This window comes from Cavia porcellus, unplaced genomic scaffold (assembly GCF_034190915.1).
Source record: "Cavia porcellus strain 051 isolate PalLab524CR breed Dunkin Hartley unplaced genomic scaffold, mCavPor4.1 scaffold_17, whole genome shotgun sequence".
Classification (NCBI taxonomy): Eukaryota; Metazoa; Chordata; class Mammalia; order Rodentia; family Caviidae; genus Cavia; species Cavia porcellus.
In genome coordinates this window covers 56035894-56052527 of record NW_026947500.1, presented here as the reverse complement: position 1 = coordinate 56052527, position 16634 = coordinate 56035894, and the positions used below count along the sequence as shown (strand labels likewise).

Below are 16634 nucleotides of genomic sequence, written 5' to 3'. Positions count from 1 at the left end.
AAATCATTTTTTTACCCCTTCATCAGTTGATGGGCATTGGGGATTTCCAAGATGTGGCTGTTAAAACTGGGCCACTATAAGTGGCCTGTCACTGGCGTGATGCTTTCCATTTTGGGAAGACACCCATGGCAGGACCAGCTGGGTCAGGAAGGACCGGCCAAGTAGGGTCAGGATCTCCACAGTGGCTGCGCTGGTATGCACCCTGCCCACAGGAATTTGTGCCTAATAGAAAACAACACAAAGTACTCAGTATTAAAAGCCAGTGAAAAAATCCCAGTGGGACCCTGGCAGCATCTTCGGGACAGCACCGTTGGGGGTGTCCACACCACTCCTACACCTATCCCCACTGGGGGACCCTGATCACCGTCCTGCACATCAGCCCAGTGCACCATATCCTGGGGCCTCTTCCTGGCCTGGCCATCATCAGCCACAGAAGTCCGTTTCCACTCAGGGTGGCAACAGGCAGTGACTTTTGATGGGGGACAGGGTCCCACTGTGTAGCCCAGGTTGGCCTTGAACTTGTGCTCCTCTTGCCTCAGCCTCCTGCATGCTGGGACTATGCCACCCTGCCCAGTGTAGGCAGGGATTTAAAGATGGCCCTGGGTACAGGATAGACAGTGCTGTGCCAGGCCAGGCATGTGGAACAGACTGCATGCCACGCTCCCTCCTGGGGCCATCGCCGCTATGAACACTGACAGCAGGACTGCAGAGCCACACAGCATACCACGGTGTGTGAGCCTAGGGCTGATGGAAGCCCCTCAGGCTGTGTCCCCAGGGTGGACTGCAGGGGAGCCCCTAGCCCTGTCCACATGGCCCCCAGGCAGCACAGCTTTGGCCTGTACTCTTGGGACTTAGCCGCCCTCCCTGTTCCCTGCTTCTTATCCTGGCAGCCTTGGTGGTCAGCCAAGCTGATCTGCAGTAGCAGACAGAGCAATTGTTCTCAAACTGGCTCCCAAATGTGTGGTGGGAGAGGCTGAGGTAAGAGGTTCCTGGGGTCAGTCCAGCCTCAGCTTGTCTACTGGCTGGCTGGGTGGTCTTGAAGCCCCTTGTCTGGCAGCTGGGTCCTTTGTCCATCACCTTTGTCCTGGGTGGGCAGCACCCACCACAGGAGCAGAGTAAGGATTTGGGCCCAAGCTCCTCAGAGCTCTCGTGTTAAGTTAGTGGCATCACCTGGGGACCCGCAGTTGCCCCTCTACCATTAGCCCAGGATCCTAGTATCCGGGGGACAGTACTGGGGGTCAGGGGCCAGGCCAGCCATGGAGGTCCTGTCCGCCAGGGTGAGCTCAGGGCTGTGCCTTCCCCAAGTGGCCTTCAAGCTCTGGAGTTGGGGCAGTGGCTCCAGGTCCCCTGGTGGGAGCCTGGCCCAACCACTTAACCAGTACCGGGAAGCAGGTAGTGTGGAGGTTACAGTGACCCAGTCACAGCTGGGCCACAGGCCAGGGGCACCAGGCCAGTCCTTCCCTGGGGTGGCAGCCCTGAGCAGGGGCAGAGGGAGATGGGGACAGGAGTGCTGTGACCCATGTGGCCCTTGAGGATGAGAACATAAAGAGACACAGCTGGGGTTAGGAGGCGCCCTTATGCTCCTGATGGGAGGAAGGAACTGCCTTGGAACCGTGCACAGCACCACTTGGCTCCTCTGTCAGCCCTCTGAAACAGTTGTGGCCATTGCCAGGCAGCTGCTTTTTTCTTCATCAATTATAGTCCTGTCCAATTATCCCAAAGAGATTTTCGTTTAATTATCTTAATATAATTTTTATGACTTATGAAAACCCCAATCATAGCATTTAACTCATTAATTTTTAAACAGTGAGACTCTCAAGTCAATAATAAACAACAATACATATTATGTTTACAACCAAGTGTAGCATCATTTTGACCAGCTGGCAAAGCAAGTAGAAGCGTGCTCTCTAAATCTCTAAGCCAAGTAAACCTTGCATAAGTGACTTGAAAATGCAAAAGGAAAAGGAAAAGAGCTGGGGATTCAGCTCAGTGGCATAAGCACCTGCCTGGCAAGTATGAGGTCATGAGTTCAATCTCCAGTACAAAAGAAAAAAAGAAAGAAGAGAAAAGAGAAAAGATTGCTGAGCTAGAATGAAAAAGAACAGCTGTTCACAGAATGGACAAATCCATAAACATGGACAGACAATCTGTACAGATTGGGACAGACATAGGGACAAGCACACAGCTTGTGGGTGTCTGTGAGAATTCGCGAAATTTAGGGGGGACTATTTATACACTTGTATCACACCCCTTAGCTGAACTAGCTTGCTTCTTATACCCCTTTTCGGGGGACTAAAACATCTGTTCACCTCCAGCACCCCATGCCTTCAAGGTATTTCTTGATGCTCTGTGCCCTTGGGCACTTGTGCTTTTGGCTCCACAAGTGGGAATGAGCAGTAGCTCAGTGACACCCAACAACCTCTTAACAGACTGCACAAATAGACAAATACACAGGCAGATTAGGGGCTGGGGATTTAGCACCTGCCTTACAAGCAGGCAGTTGTGAGTTTAATCCCTGGTACCGAAAAAGACAAAAAAAAAAAAAAATACACAGGCAAACTGACAAACACTTGATAAAATCAGAGTGCATGCAAATATATTTTTAACCAAATTGAATTACGGTAATTGTTTTATAAATTTAGAATTTATAACCATAAATTCACTAGTCAATTGTTATAGGTCATTTAGCAGAGATCTTATATAAAAGGATTTAGAAAAGATCAAGAATTTTTTTTTTTTGAGACAGTTTTGCTATGCAGTTCAGGCTGGCCTTGGGCTCACTTTGTAGCCTAGGCTCGTCTTAAACTTGCAGCAATCCTCCTGCCTCAGCCTCCTGAGTGCTGTGATTACAGGAGTGCATCACCATTACCCAGCTACAAATCTTATCTATAATAACATATATTTTTGTATTTTATCTTAAGAATACTAGTAACTGGGGCTGGGGATTTAGCTCAGTGGCATAAGCGCCTGCCTTGCAAGCAGGCAGTCATGAGTTCGATCCCTGGTACCGATAAAAACAAAAAAGACAAAAAAAAAAAATACTAGTAACTATTTGTGTCTCCTTCTGTCATTAAACTTTCAGTTTGGTTATCTCTAAATACTCTTATCATCTATTTGGATCTTTGGTTTTCATTTTTGGTTACCACCTTGTTAGCATCCTGCGTCAATTCCTTCAGTTGGCCCCAGGTCTGGCCTAACGCCATCCTTTTCTATCAGTCGTGGTCTCTAAGGTGTCACTGTCACAGAATTGAGCACCAGCTTCTTGAGGTGGAATCAATTTCTCTGGGTCTGGGTCCTTGATACAGCGGACAGCACACTCTAGCACCCAGAGAGGCCATTCAGCATTTTCTGGAAAAACACAAGCACACCCTCGACCCCACATTAGCACTGGACTGGGTGCTTTGATTGTCCACTGTGAAGTTCTTTCCAACGGACCCTTGTTAGCCTTTATTTGATTGTGTTATCTTTCAGCTGCGGTATTTCTATCTTTATTAGAATTTTAAAAATTTATATGGTATATGCTGCCAAGTGAAATCTATTATGAGGTGAACCCCCCTTGTCTTTGAAATTTCTATCATGAGCATGTTTAACTATTTAGGCCCTCGGAGCCATCGGTTGTTCCCACCTTGGGCTGCAGCTCTGTCTGTCTACCTGGAGGTAGTGTCTGTGGCCGGCTGGTGTACACGCAGCCTTGGGGAAATCCTGGGCCACTGTCACCGCTAGCTGAGCACCGGGCACTCAGGCTGCACTCCTGCTCTGGCCCGGAGGCCCAGCTGCTACTGGGGATCCGAATGCTGGTGCAGACCATGGGAAAAAACAGAGGCAACTTGGGTACCCAGAGCCCTGGGGTGCAATCCTGGTCCGGGACTGAGTCCTGCATTGTAACCTGTGGGCTGGCCCTAGAAAGGCTTGGTAGGCCCAGGTGGAGTTTGTCCTTCATTGTGTTGTGGGAAAATTCCCAAGCCAAGGCAAACCAGATTGAAAAGAGGACTCTGTTCCAAGGAGATAAGAAGACATCATTTAATCTTTACCCCTGCGGACTTTATGCAGTGCAGTGCTGCGGGAATCATTCCTCAAAAGCAAAAGCACTGAATTCAGGAAGAGTTTAGTTCATATAGAATTTAAGAGTGGGAGGTACAGAGCAAGTGACAAAACGTTACAGAATTGGTTACATACATGGAGTCATACGCTGATAGGCAGGCTGGTCTTGAAACAGTAGAAACACCCGGAAGCCAGGGGAGGGGCCTTACAGAGTGAGAGCAGCGAGGGGCATTACCATAACACAGGGGCAGCCCAGTGTGTCACAAGGTACAGACAGTTACTGTGACTCAGTGCTCCTCAGAGGTGTGCAGCTGGGCTGCAGTCACTACCAAAGTCAACTGGATTCATCAGAAGCTTGGTCAGAGCCCTCTAACTGATCATGAAATATCTATTAGTTTGCTGTCTCCTAAATGTGTTCCTGCATTATAATTTGCCTCAGCAAGCACCGGGGAGGTAGGGCTGTAAACCCCAGCTCCCAGTGCAGGTCCAACCTCACCAAGCCAGGCAGGGCCAGGCCAGCTCGGGGAAGTTCTCCAATACCATTTATTTGCATTTCTAAACGTAAAATCTTGAAAAGGTTTTAGACCCCTTGGGCTGGAAGTCAAATCAGTGGATGTCATATCTGGTGAGAAAGTTCCCTCCATTCCCTTGATCAAATATGTGCAAAGGAGAAACAAGTTGAGAGCTGGGGATTTAGCTCCTGCCTGGCAAGCATGAGGTTGTGAGTTCAGTCCCCAGTACCAAGAAAATATAGTAAGTTGACTGTGAGAGGCCAGATCTGTGCACAATGCAAAAAATTTTCTTTCCACAACAAATGATTCCCCAGACTTAAACATGCTTTAGCTATTTCTTTCCAATCATTTGGAGCCACAGTCTGTCATCTTAGAACTTTTATAAAGCCCAAAGCAGATGGGCTGGGGAGGAATTGAGGAAAGTGCCCCCATTGTTTGGTGGGGCCGAGGAAGGTCCCCCTAGAGGTTTTTCTGGAGCAGGCAGGCTTTCACATCAGTTTTGAATTTACACTGAGTGGCTTAACGATACCATCGGGTCTACACTTTGGACAGAGTTGAAGGCTTTGTTGAAGGACAGTTAGTGGTTATGTTGACCACATAGGTGCAGCAACACAACTTTTAGTGAAATGCCCCCTCTCCTAGCAACAAAAACAAGTAGCTTTGATTTTTCCTCTTCCTTTAAGCTGTGAACCGATGAGCTGAGTGATTTTAATTTAGCTCTAACTATTGGGAATTTGAAGTTTAGTAACCCAGTAGATATGCTGGAAACCCACCCATCTGGCTTCTTTTAGTGCCAATTGTAAGGATGTGAAGAAAACTACTCTACTCCCTGAGAGGCAGAAGCTTTAATCTGCGACGAAGCAAGATTTCTCTGAGCTGAAAAGTTGGAGATAGCTGCTTGTGGCTCAGTTAAAAATATCAGGTGTTGTAAAACAAAATTCGCAGCATAGCTCTTCTCTTGTGGGGAGGAGTTACTCCCCATCTCTCTTTCCTTACCTAACTGAGCAAGATTACAAAGCTTACTAAACTTTGTCAGAGTTTCTGTTACTCTGGCATCTCTTCCCTGCTTGGGACTTGATTTTAAAATATTGCTCTGAGCCAATTTCCTTGTGGCCATCCCAACAAGCCCACAATCATGAAAACATTTTCTAATCAAAATCCACAGAAGAAAAGTAAATACAGGAATCAAGCATACAACAAACATTTCCAGGTACATTTGTCTCTTTTTTTTTTTGGTACTTGGGATTGAACTCATGACCTTGCATTTGCCAGACAGCCTCTTATGCCTCTGAGCTAAATCCCCAGCCCTTCATTTGCCATTCTTTAACAGTTGTTTGTTCCATAATTACACCACTAATGAAATCAATACACCTGTTTATTTTTTTCCCGGGAAGAGGTTTCTCACAGGCCTGTTTATAACTGCCCCTAGAGAATACGGGAGTTTCAATGCCCCAGTCTACACCTGATGAAGCCAATAGCAATACACTCCAGTGATGACTATTGATCTATACCAATGTACTTCTCCCCCTGATTGCGGGCAAATGAGAAGTGTCCCTTCCCCCTCAATCTCTTATCCTGTCCCTGTTTGGGGACCATATGCCACAACCCATGCAGCCCTTGAGGTTCCTGGGGTGAAGGATCATGAGAGGATGAAAAAATAAAGAAGAGACAAAGCCCTTATCTTGCTGATGGGAGGAAAGGAACTGACCCTCAGTGCAGACGTGTTTATTTACATCTTTTAACAACTTACTGTCACATGACACTCTGGGGTGAAGGGTGCTGTACTAAGGCAGGGAGGGGATGTGGGGAGGGTCTAAGCACATGGGTATAATAGTGACACAAGGATCCAGGAGGAGGGTGAAGCTAGAGTTGGGGTCTGTCTGAGAGAATCAGCACAAGTGTCTCAGATGAGGTAACTGATGGCCATGGTTTTGAAGTAGGGGTAGGAGCTCACCAAGAGGCTAAGGAAAGAATGGACAGCAGGTGGTACAATCCAGGGTGTAGCCTGGAGTTGCAGGATGGGAGGCAGTGACAGGATGTGACCAGAGAGTGGCAGAGGGGTGGAGGCATGGCTGGCCTGGCTCTGGAGGGGGCTTTGCTGGGCTCCTGGCTGGCAGTTGAGATTGCCTTACTGGGTTTAGCCTCAGTCACTTCCTGCAGCACTTCACTTCCCTTTCAGCGTGTGTCCGTGAAGCAGCCCTGCGGCAGGGCAGGAGGGAACAACCCAGATCTGTCCTGCCACTGCACTATGTATGCCATGCACAGGGTGCAACAGTGTCCCCAGGCCACAGGGACTTCCCGGGAGGATCCTGAGGGATACTGTGCTCCCCTCCAGGGACACCAGACAGGACCCTGCTGTCCGGTCCTTTGGGCCAGGAGGCTCTGCCCCTGCAGGCTGTGTCCGGCATCCTCCAGGGACAGCGAGCATGGCGTGGCTTGCGAATGGCTGGTGGCCCTACTAAGCGGGTTCTGCTGTCCCCCACCAGCACCCCGTCCCTCCTGCACCGGCCCCTCAGGTCCCCTGGTCCCGAACCCCAGGGAGCAAACTTGGCCTCTACCCATCTGACTCTGGCCTGTGTCACGGAGCTGCTGCAGATGTCACCGTGGGAGTGCGGCCCACGGCACACAGGGACCAAGTGACCCAGGAAGAGGTCAGTGCCCTCTGCTTCTCCAGAAGATGCTCCAGGGGCCGCTACCACAGTCCTCTTCCGGTCACTCCAGGAAGCTCAGCTGCTGGTTTGTTTGGCCCCAGAGATCCTCAGGGAGGGCTGGGAACACAGCCTTGGCTGGGCTGCAGGGGGAGGAGGACCTGCTAGGGGAGGGGCTTGCCTTGTCTTCACACTTACCCACCAGGGGGCTGAGACAGGGGTCAGGGCCCCAGATGCAGAGAGAGGCCACCCACACTCTTCTCAGGGACCGGGTCATTCTTGTCCCCAGCATTGTGACCAATCCCTGCACTTCTGGGCTGGGCACAAAGACCTTGAGATTTGCCTTCAGCTGCTGCGAGTGACCGATGGGCCCACTGCCCACTTGGCACCTGTGTGACCCAGTCCCCATGCTGGGTTTGGCTGGGGCTTGTATGTTGGCAGCCAAGCCCTCCCTGTCCCTGTTCCTGAGGGTGAGCGTGCCCTGTGCTCCAGGTCTCCCTACTTTTCGGGGCCTTGCAGGGAGGGGGTCTCTAGCTCGAAGAGCACTGGGTGATGCTCAAGGGGCACACTGGGCGCTGGTGCCTCACAGCCCCGGGGCCCGCCCGGCTCCCCCCAGGGCCCTGGGACAGGAGCACAGGGACCTGCTGCTCTGCCAGGGCCCTCGGTGGGGTAGAGTGGGGAGGACCTGGGACCAGGCGCTTTCCTCCTGGAAGCTCCACCCGGCACACTGGATTCAGGCCCTGCACAGTGATGTCCTCCCTGCAGCCTCCTCCCAGCAGAAGGACCTGACTGGCTGTGTCCCGGCAGCTGGAACAGCCCTGCCCTACTGCCCCGCCCACGTGTGCACACACTGAACTGCTGCTGTGGTTTCCTTCACTGCTTGCTGTCCCCTCTGCCTGTCCCAGCTGCGAGTCTCACCACTCCTGCTGCCACCAAGTTGCCCACCTCGGGCTGGAGTCCAAGTAAGGTGCGGTGGCCGGAACCTTATCGAGGTCACATGTTTGCCAGGGTGGAGGGCCGGGTGGGGGATGCTTGGCTGCAGGCAGTACTCTTTGGCACCCCATGTGCCCTGATGGGCATGGGTGGCAGGGCCAAAGCAGCAAGGCAGGGGATCAGGACCTGGGACTCAGCCCTGGGACAGACTCTAGAGCCTGGTTCTCTGCTGTCCCCTGCTCTTGCCTCACCAAGGCAGGAGGCTGGCAGGTACTACCTAGGTGCAGGGAGGCTGGGGACTGTCATCCTGGTGGGGACCAGATGGGCAGTCCTCCAGCGTATAGCACGACTGTGCTCTATGAGGTCCCATGGGATCAGCAGCAGCCTTCGAGGGAGCGGAGGTCGCTTGTCTGCCGTCCCGGCCGCAGGGCTGCAGCCAAGGATCTTGGGGCAGCGTCTGCGACCCTCAGCATTACCCCCAAGGAGAGGAGCGCTCCTGAACTTACAGTCGGGGCAACAGGAACGCCCTCCCGACCCCAGGTCTGGGGACCCGCGTGTGGGAGGGGTTCTCTGCGGCTCCAGGCCCCTCCCTTCTGTGGTTACTGGGAGGGGTGGGCTTTGCGCTGATTCTGCGCCCTGTTCCCCCCAGAAAGGGGTGCACCTTTAGTCCCCTTCATCTGCTGTAACGGACTGGGGAAGTCCTGGTGTGCTTCCCCCAGTGTTGGGAGCAGGGGACATCTATGCAGGGGACCTGCCGAGGTACCCACCTGCCGTGTGCCCTGCGCATCCTGAGCCCCATGCCCTGGCACACAGCAGCTCCCCCTGTGCCCCTCTCCTCTGCGCGTCCTATGCACCCCGCTGCCAGCTGCTCTCAACAAATCCAGCCCGGGAGGCGCGGGAGCAGGGCTGGGCAGCTGTGTCTCCAGCCCCGGGTGGGCAGCCCGGGAGGAGCCCTGCGCGGGCCCAGAGCCCCATGCGTGCGGGAGTTCCTCCTGCTCTTATCTCGCTTCCGCTCCTGCTATCAGGGGCTTTGCGTTCCTCACACTGGCAGCCAGTTCTAAGGGACCACTGCTGCTAGGGTGCTGCCGACAGGGCGGCAGGGACCAGGGCTAGACACCTGCTGTCTGCAAGAGGCTCTGCGCTCTGGGGACAGAGATGTCTCTGTGTGGCCAGGCGCAGCGTGCACCGTGCCCTTCCCGTGGGTTAACCCCCAAGCCTCAGGTTCTGATGTAGGCGTCTCATGGCCTGACCCGTCCCCTCTGAGTCCCCTCTGCCTTCACAGGCTCCGCCATGGCCAATGCCACACTGAAGCCGCTGTGCCCAGTCCTGAAGGACATGAGCCTGCTGGGCAGCCACAGCAACTCCAGCCTGCGCTACATGGACCACATCTCGGTGCTGTTGCACGGTCTGGCGGCGCTGCTGGGCCTAGTGGAGAACGGCCTCATCGTCTTCGTGGTGGGCTGCCGCATGCGCCAGACCGTGGTCACCACCTGGGCGCTGCACCTGGCGCTGTCCGACCTGCTGGCCTCGGCTGCGCTGCCCTTCTTCACTTACTTCCTGGCCGTGGGGCACTCGTGGGAGCTGGGCACGGCCTTCTGCAAGCTGCACTCATCTGTGTTCTTCCTGAACATGTTCGCCAGCGGCTTCCTGCTGAGTGCCATCAGCCTTGACCGCTGCGTGCGGGTGGTGCACCCGGTGTGGGCCCAGAACCACCGCTCGGTGTCCGTGGCACGCAGAGTGTGCGCGGTGCTGTGGGCGCTGGCGCTGCTCAACACGGTACCCTACTTCGTGTTCCGAGACACCATCCTGCGACGCGACGGCCGCACCATGTGCTACTATAACGTGCTGCTGCTGGCACCGGCTGGCGACCATAACGCCACGTGTGGCACACGGCAGATGGCACTGGCGCTCAGCAAGTTCCTGCTGGCTTTTGCACTGCCGCTGGGCATCATCGCCGCCAGCCACGCCGTAGTGAGCGCGCGTCTGCAGCGCCGGCCGCAGGGTGGGGTCCGGCCAGGCCGCTTCGTGCGCCTGGTGGCAGCGGTGGTGGCGGCCTTCGCGCTCTGTTGGGGCCCCTACCACGCCTTCAGCCTGATCGAGGCGCGCGCGCACGCTGTGCCTTCCCTGAGACCGCTGGCCTGGCGCGCGCTGCCCTTCGTCAGCAGCCTGGCTTTCATCAACAGTGTGGTCAACCCGCTGCTCTACGTGCTCACCTGCCCTGACGTGGGCCGCAAGCTGCGCCGCTCGCTGCGCGCCGTGCTGGAGAGCGTGCTGGTGGACGATGGCGAGCTGGGCTCCCGCTACCGGCGCAGGGGTGGCTCCTCCTCACCCGCGGTGGCCTCCGCGTCCTCGTCCTTGTCGCTGGCGCCGGCCACTCACCAGGCCTGTTCCCTGCTCCGCTGGCTGCGGGGCTCCCGGGGAACTGGCAGCGACGATGCGCCCAGCTCGGCCTCCGGGCAGGGCTAGGGCGGGTAGAGTCGGGAAACCGCGGCCCCCGCGTCCCTAACTCTGACTCGCGGAAATAAAGTGTGCGTAAGTGGCGCTTTTCAACCTCAGATGTGCTGTATCGAGGAAGCTGGGGCGCTGACTCTGGAGGCGGAACCTCTGTGCTGAGTGGCACCCCCAGCACTTTATTTTGCTAGGGTCAGAGGTCTGTAAGCTCCATCTTTCAGGGTTTCACTATGCAGTCCTGACTGGCCTTGAGCTCACTTTGCAACTCAGGCTGGTTTCAAACTTGGAAGGATCCTCCTGCCTCAGCCTCCGGAGTGCTGGGCTATCTGCCATATCTGCGTGTTTAGTAGCGATGCATGGATTGGCTGGAAGACAGTAAGGCCCTGGGTGGTACGCAAGGAAGGCACTTTTTTTTTTGCTGAGGATCAAATTCACCACCTCAAGCTTGCCAGGCAGATTGTGCTACCCAGTTACATCTCCAGTCGCAAAGGGCACTTTGGAGCTGGCGGTGCAGCCAGACCAACCACCTCCTCTCTGCCCGAGTACAGAGGTCAGTGTGGTGGTCTCAGGAGACCGCAGTCCACCTCTTAGGTGTACCACCCTGGACCATCTGCTGCCTAGCCCAGGTATGGACTTCTGAGGCAGAGTGGCCACCGCCCAGTGCTTCCTGCTGCCCTGGAAGCATGCCCCTTGGGAACTGTGTGCTGGCAGCCCCTGAGACCACAGAGCCCTATGGATACTGCCCAGCAGACTGTGCTCTGGGTGCTTGTCACCCCAGGACCTTAGTGGTGCCTACCTGTGACCTTGTGCAGCTGCCCACCTCTAGTGAAAACAGAGGGCATGACACTTCCCACATCGTCCTCTCCCTGCCTCCCCACAGCTCTGCCCCAGCACACCATGCCAGTCACTTGTTTATTGTTTCTCCAAGGAGTTAGAGCCCCTCTTGGCCTGTGGCCTGCACCACACCCCACCCCACTAGGCACTCAAATACCCTCCCCCTCCCTCCCTTTGGGGCTTGCATAGAGCTGGGGTAGGAAGAGGGTGCTGGGGAACTGGCTCCCCACAAGGCCACATTCCTGATCCTTCAGTGCCGGGTGGGAGTGGCTAGATTCCCTGGGTGAGGACGCTGTCAGCTGGGCTGCCTTCTGGGAGGACTGGGCACACTCGGTCACCAGTTACTGTCTGAGGCAGAAGGCACTCGGCAAAGGACAGGGAAGGGCCTGAGCTGAGCCTCCCAGCCTAGGCCCTGCTGGCCCTATCCATGCTCAAGCCTGCGGGGCCGTTTCTGGCAGAAGTGTCCATTGGGTGGCCTGAAGGTTGTGAGGCCCAGCTGTCCTGCACTTAGGTGTTAGCCGCCAGCTGCCGGGGTGGCTGTTTCTGCAGCAGGGCAAGGGTGTCCCGCTTCATGATGGAACGCAGCTGCTTTTTCTTTGCCCGCTTGAGCTTGGCAGGGTTTCGGATCTGTGGACGCAGGGCGGGGGTGGGGTGGGATAGTAGAGGCATCAGGGAGGTGTCCAAGGTCCCACCCCCAGGAAGAACCCCACTTCTGGCTGCGTGGGCACTCACCACCTGCACGACCTCGGCCCTCCGCTCATTCTCCTGGCGGCGTCTCAGGTTCTCCGCCCGGCGCTGCTTCTTCTCCTAGACAGCAGTGGGGGCACAGAGAGGGGAGACTGAGGCTCAGAGAGGGTAAGACCACCCCATCTGGGATCTGGAAGGTCTGGGGAGCCCCCAGGAGTGACCCTTCTGCCTCAGGCCTGGTGCCTGGGGCCCACTGTGGAGGGCAGCTCCTTACGCACAGCCGGGTTGGGGAACACACCTGTAACCCCAGTATCTGGAGGCAGAAGCAGGAAATCTCACCTATGATCCCAGCTTGGACAATTGAGATTGCAATACACAAAATAAAAAAATGAGGACTGAGGGCATAGCTAAGTGCAAAGGACCTGGGTTCAATCCCCAGCACTACAGAAAAATAAAAAGTGGGTAAGCAGAAAAGCAGCAGGTGTGGGCGGGACTGAGGTAGTTGGGGCAGGTGGCTCCCCTTGCCCTGGGGAAACACACAAAAGGGAGGGGCCCTGCCTCCAGGTGACCAGACGACCAGACTGCTGCTCATCAGGGTTCTGCCTACATCTCAGCCCCAGTGGTCCAGTTTCTGACACTTTGTTCTCCTGGGGCTCCCGGAAGCACCCCCACCCAGGACAGAGAGGCCGGGCTAAGGTGGCACACCGGACCCTTCTGGGGGCTTCCTGTGTGGGAGCCACTTCCTAGGTGACAACAGCAAAACCCGGAAGCCCCTGCACCCAGCAGGTCCCTAGGGCCTCACCTGCCGGCGCCTCGCCTTCTCTTCCTCTAGGTGCCGAGCAAAGTCCCTGGCCAGCTTCCGCTCCTGCCGCTCCTTCATCTTGCGCTGCCAGGACGTGTGCAGTGGCTTGTCCTGAACCATGTGCGAGAATCTGGGGAGTACAGAGACCGTGCCATCATGCAGCTGTGCTGGCTACGTTCAAGGGGGCCTCTGTTCTCCCAGGCCACGCAGAGGTAGCCCTGGATCTCCCCATTCCTGTGTAATAGTTAGGATGTGTGGCCATCTGTGACCCAGGAGTTTGGGCTGCATCCACTGCACGAAGACACATCTTGGGTGCTGGCCCCTTCCAGACAGGGAGAGCAGGTTCAGCTCTCTGTAGTGATATCAAGATAGAAGGGGCACTGGGTTGCGGAGGTGGGCTCGATTCCCAGGGTAGAGACTGGGTGACTGGAGCTGGCATCCCGAAAGGGCTGCAGCTGGGAGACTGCAGGAGGGCACGCATGGATTTTTTTTTTGCCTTTTTTGAGACAGGGTCTTTCTATGCAGTTCAGGCTGGCGTTGAGCTCATTTTGTAGCCCAGGCCTGTCTCGAACTTGCAACAATCCTCCTGCCTCAGCCTCCCAAGTGCTGGGATTACAGGCATGAGCCACCACGCCCTGTGGGCACACGTGCTTTAAACAGCCCAGGAATGGAAGTAAGAGTAGGGAAACTGCCCACTGAGAATTGCAGGAGCCCTGACAGGGACCTGGATCCATGAACTGTATTCTCCTGTAGCATGTGCTTGAAATCTTCACTATAAAAACCAAAAACAAAATGGAGCCCGGACTCCCAGACTGGAATCACCAGTCAAGCCTGTGGGGGTCCCCCAGGGCCCACACCAGGAGCACCCATCCCAGTGTGCCTCCTCTTGCCCACAGGAAGGGCTGAAATGAATGCATCCTTGGGTTTGGCTCCATCCCTTCCTCTGCACTGCTGACCTCTCACCCCAGCACACCCGCCCTGCCTCCCCACCGGGCTGGATGCCCAGACTGGGGTATAGGAAGCCTGCATAGACAAGGTGACAGGAGCCTGGAGTTGCAGGGGCTACAGGATCCAAGGCACTACTTCTAGAACACAGGTGTCTGGCAGTGCTCTGTATCTGTGCTATGCCCCGGGAGCCCTACTCCAGGTGGCTGCAGAGCACAGCAGCTCCAGAGCTGAGCTTCCACCTGGAAACACAAGGATGAGGGCCAAGTATCAGTCCCAGGCATATTGCTTCCTGTCTGCACAGCCACAGGGGTGGAAGCCCAGAGCCTCAGTTTCCCTTGTAGAGCTGGGACTTGTGGCCGGGTGTGTAATGGGGTGAGCACAGGTCCAGCCACGGGGCTGGTACGGGTCACCCTCCTACTCACTCCAGCCCTCCCTACCCAGCAAGCTCACCTTTCTGCAGCTGTGGCCAGGCCCCCAGGTTGCACACTGGCCAGCCTGCCCCACCTCTGCCCCACCAGGTCTCTTCTCCCCCCAGACCTGGTGGGACATGGTGCCATTAACCTAACCACTCTTCCATCTCCCCACCCACTCCAGCCTTAGAGTCTGACTGGTGACAAACACCGAGCTGCTCCCTATGCCTCAGTTTCTCCTCTTTAATGGGTGGTTGGAGAGACTCCCACAGCCTAGGCATTTAGGGGTGCAGCAAAGCAACACCTGCATGGGACACTGCCCACCTAGTCAAAGGCAGGTGTTCCTTCCCACCCCTTGCAGCTGCCATGTACTGTGGCTCGACCTAAGTCCCCACCAACCAGAAGTGACCAGAATCCCAAGTCTCCTTTCTTCGGATAAGCCCTCCTCCATCAGCCAGCGGCTTCCAGCGAGCACCAAGGCCCCGTGTCTTAAGAAGGCTGCAGTCCGCTCAAAGCCTGTCACCCGATGAGGGACCAAGGGCTCTGCACCCAGGCTTCGGAATCGGACCTGTGCTCGGGCCCTGTACTACCATCATGCAGACTCTGAGCCTCAGGGTTCTCAGCCTTAAAAGGAACCGCTGCACTGCTGGGTCCTTGATGCCCACACTGGGGCGAGGGGCAGGCGATAGCAAACGTCTATGAAACTGGAGATGGAGCTACTACAGGGTAGGCCCGTCAGGACCCGGGGCGGGAGGAGGCAAGGAGATGAGCTATGGGGCCACCCACATTCGGATCAGGATCTCGGGGTGCCGACGCCCTCGCCGGAGTGGGCCCACACCCGCCGCCATCCCACTCTTCACCTCTTTTTGGCCCGGTCCTTCCACACGCGCCCGGACTTGGGCCTCCCCTTAGGGATTACGGGCAGCGCCTCTTCCCTCTCCCCTTTCCGCTTCTTGGGCGCTGGGGACCGGCCCGAAGGTCTGTGCCGCTTCTCTGCGCTGTCGTCTCCACCACCACCGGGTACGGTCTCCGCGGCTGGGCGCGGCTCGCTGGGCCCTTGCTGGCTCCGGGAGGGCCCGGGGATCCGAGGCGTTGGTTCCTCGCCTGGCTGCACGGGCTCCGGCTCCGGCGACCCTGGGCCCGACTTCGGGGATCCCGGCAAGTCAACATGCTGAGGGGCTTCAGGACGCGCCTCTGGCCGTCTCGGGGGCGTCTCCGGGCCTGGCCCGCGCTGCCCTCGGGGGGACCCCGCGTCCGCGCCCCGCTGCTCTCTGGTGAGCGGTCCCGCGCTGCTCTCGGATGGGCGTGGCAGGGACCCCTGGCCAGGCTCCTGCGCTTCTTCCGGGCCTGCAGCGATCTCCACGAAAGCCTGTCTCGACTGTCCGGCTGAGGCGAAGCTCTCGGCGGCCTCTGGCGTCAGGCCTTCCAGTCGCCGGCTGCGCCTGAGCGGCGTGTCCATAGCTGCGGCGGAGTTTCCAAATCCGAGTCCACGTGCCGCATCTGCCATCACCGGGACCACTGGCGCACGCCGATGACGTCAGAGGCGACCGGTCCGTGTGCGCAGAAAGGGCTGTCGCTGAGGTGGCCATGTTAGTGAAGGGCGGAGAGGCGGGACTGCCCTGCAGGGCCTGGGCTCCGCAAGCAAATGCGCATTGTGGCATTGTGTGCGGGTGGCGTGCCTGTAGTGAATGTACGCGTACGCACGCCTTTTTTTGTGTTTGTTTTCGTTTTTTTGAGCTGGGGGTCTCACTTTGTACTGCAGACTGGCCTTGAACTTACTTATGTAGCCTAGGCTGCCCTCGAGCTTGCAGCTGGGATGACAGGTGAACGCCACCACGCCTGGCAGAACGCATGCTTTTCTTGCGATTTGCGCTTGCCTTTTTCGCAAATGGTGTTTCCTGCGGGTAAAGAAAGGCGTGCAGAGCAAAGAAAGGGGGTCCCAGCTGGGGAAGAAAAGAGGCTTGGGATAAGGTCCTCGCGTGCAGTTGGGCCTCAGTTTCTGCACTTGCTTGTCGCAGGTGGCTTTGCAGTAAATGCTTAGTGCGCCTCCCCGACAGGGAGATCCTGGCCATGCCTGGGCCAGAGCATCCCCGAGGAGAAGAGGCGTCGTGCACAACCTGTGCTTATTTCAGGAGCACCCCGGCCACCTGCTGCGCCGCGCAGAAGCAGGGCAGATCCCCTCCCCTTCCTGGCCACAAGCCTGCCCGCTTCCATTGAACAGGGGATGTCCCCTCTGCACAGCTGGCAGAGAAGGCTTTCCTGGGGGTCCGTTTGCGTGTGCCCGGGATGCCTGGCGGCCGGCTCGCTGCTTCTTGGGACGCACGTTGCAGAAGGGCCCAGCCCTCAATCATTCCTGCATTGAGCTGCC

The 16634-nt window shown here is 56.5% G+C and overlaps 2 protein-coding genes across 7 annotated transcripts; one reads left to right on the top strand and one right to left on the bottom strand.

Moving 5' to 3' along the window:
* Window positions 1-6427: 6427 nt before the first annotated feature.
* Window positions 6428-10689, top strand: Ptgdr2 (prostaglandin D2 receptor 2). 6 transcript variants are annotated; one of them, XM_005001952.4, is made up of 3 exons: window positions 6428-7289; window positions 8009-8163; window positions 9417-10689. In XM_005001952.4, the coding sequence occupies exons 1-3, from the start codon at window positions 7231-7233 to the stop codon at window positions 10598-10600; spliced, it is 1398 nt and encodes a 465-aa protein (XP_005002009.2). In that variant the 5' UTR covers window positions 6428-7230; the 3' UTR covers window positions 10601-10689. The 6 variants fall into 6 exon arrangements, with proteins under 6 accessions (XP_005002009.2, XP_063083178.1, XP_013003732.1 ...); XM_063227108.1 differs by having other exon boundaries at window positions 7967-8163; XM_013148278.3 differs by adding an exon at window positions 8498-8674 and having other exon boundaries at window positions 6428-8163.
* A 794-nt stretch (window positions 10690-11483) lies between these two features.
* On the bottom strand, window positions 11484-16408 carry Ccdc86 (coiled-coil domain containing 86). Its single transcript, XM_003465861.5, has 4 exons — window positions 15127-16408; window positions 12909-13038; window positions 12152-12226; window positions 11484-12046 (listed from the first exon to the last, which is right to left on the bottom strand). Exons 1-4 carry the CDS (start codon window positions 15771-15773, stop codon window positions 11927-11929), a joined length of 972 nt encoding a protein of 323 aa, XP_003465909.2. The 5' UTR covers window positions 15774-16408; the 3' UTR covers window positions 11484-11926.
* Window positions 16409-16634: the final 226 nt, after the last annotated feature.

What these genes read in the sequence shown, in the direction of transcription:
- Ptgdr2 (XM_063227108.1), top strand. Translation starts at nt 7,231, where the DNA reads ATGCTCCAGGGGCCGCTACCACAGTCCTCTTCCGGTCACTCCAGGAAG. An exon ending in TCCAGGAAGCTCAGCTGCTG is followed by an intron (nt 7,290 to 7,966) that starts GTTTGTTTGGCC and finishes TCCTCCCTGCAG; the next exon opens with CCTCCTCCCAGCAGAAGGAC. An exon ending in CACCTCGGGCTGGAGTCCAA is followed by an intron (nt 8,164 to 9,416) that starts GTAAGGTGCGGT and finishes CTGCCTTCACAG; the next exon opens with GCTCCGCCATGGCCAATGCC.
- Ccdc86 (XM_003465861.5), bottom strand. Translation starts at nt 15,773, where the DNA reads ATGGCAGATGCGGCACGTGGACTCGGATTTGGAAACTCCGCCGCAGCT. An exon ending in AGAAGGCGAGGCGCCGGCAG is followed by an intron (nt 12,227 to 12,908) that starts GTGAGGCCCTAG and finishes ACTGCTGTCTAG; the next exon opens with GAGAAGAAGCAGCGCCGGGC. An exon ending in GGGCCGAGGTCGTGCAGGTG is followed by an intron (nt 12,047 to 12,151) that starts GTGAGTGCCCAC and finishes CTGCGTCCACAG; the next exon opens with ATCCGAAACCCTGCCAAGCT.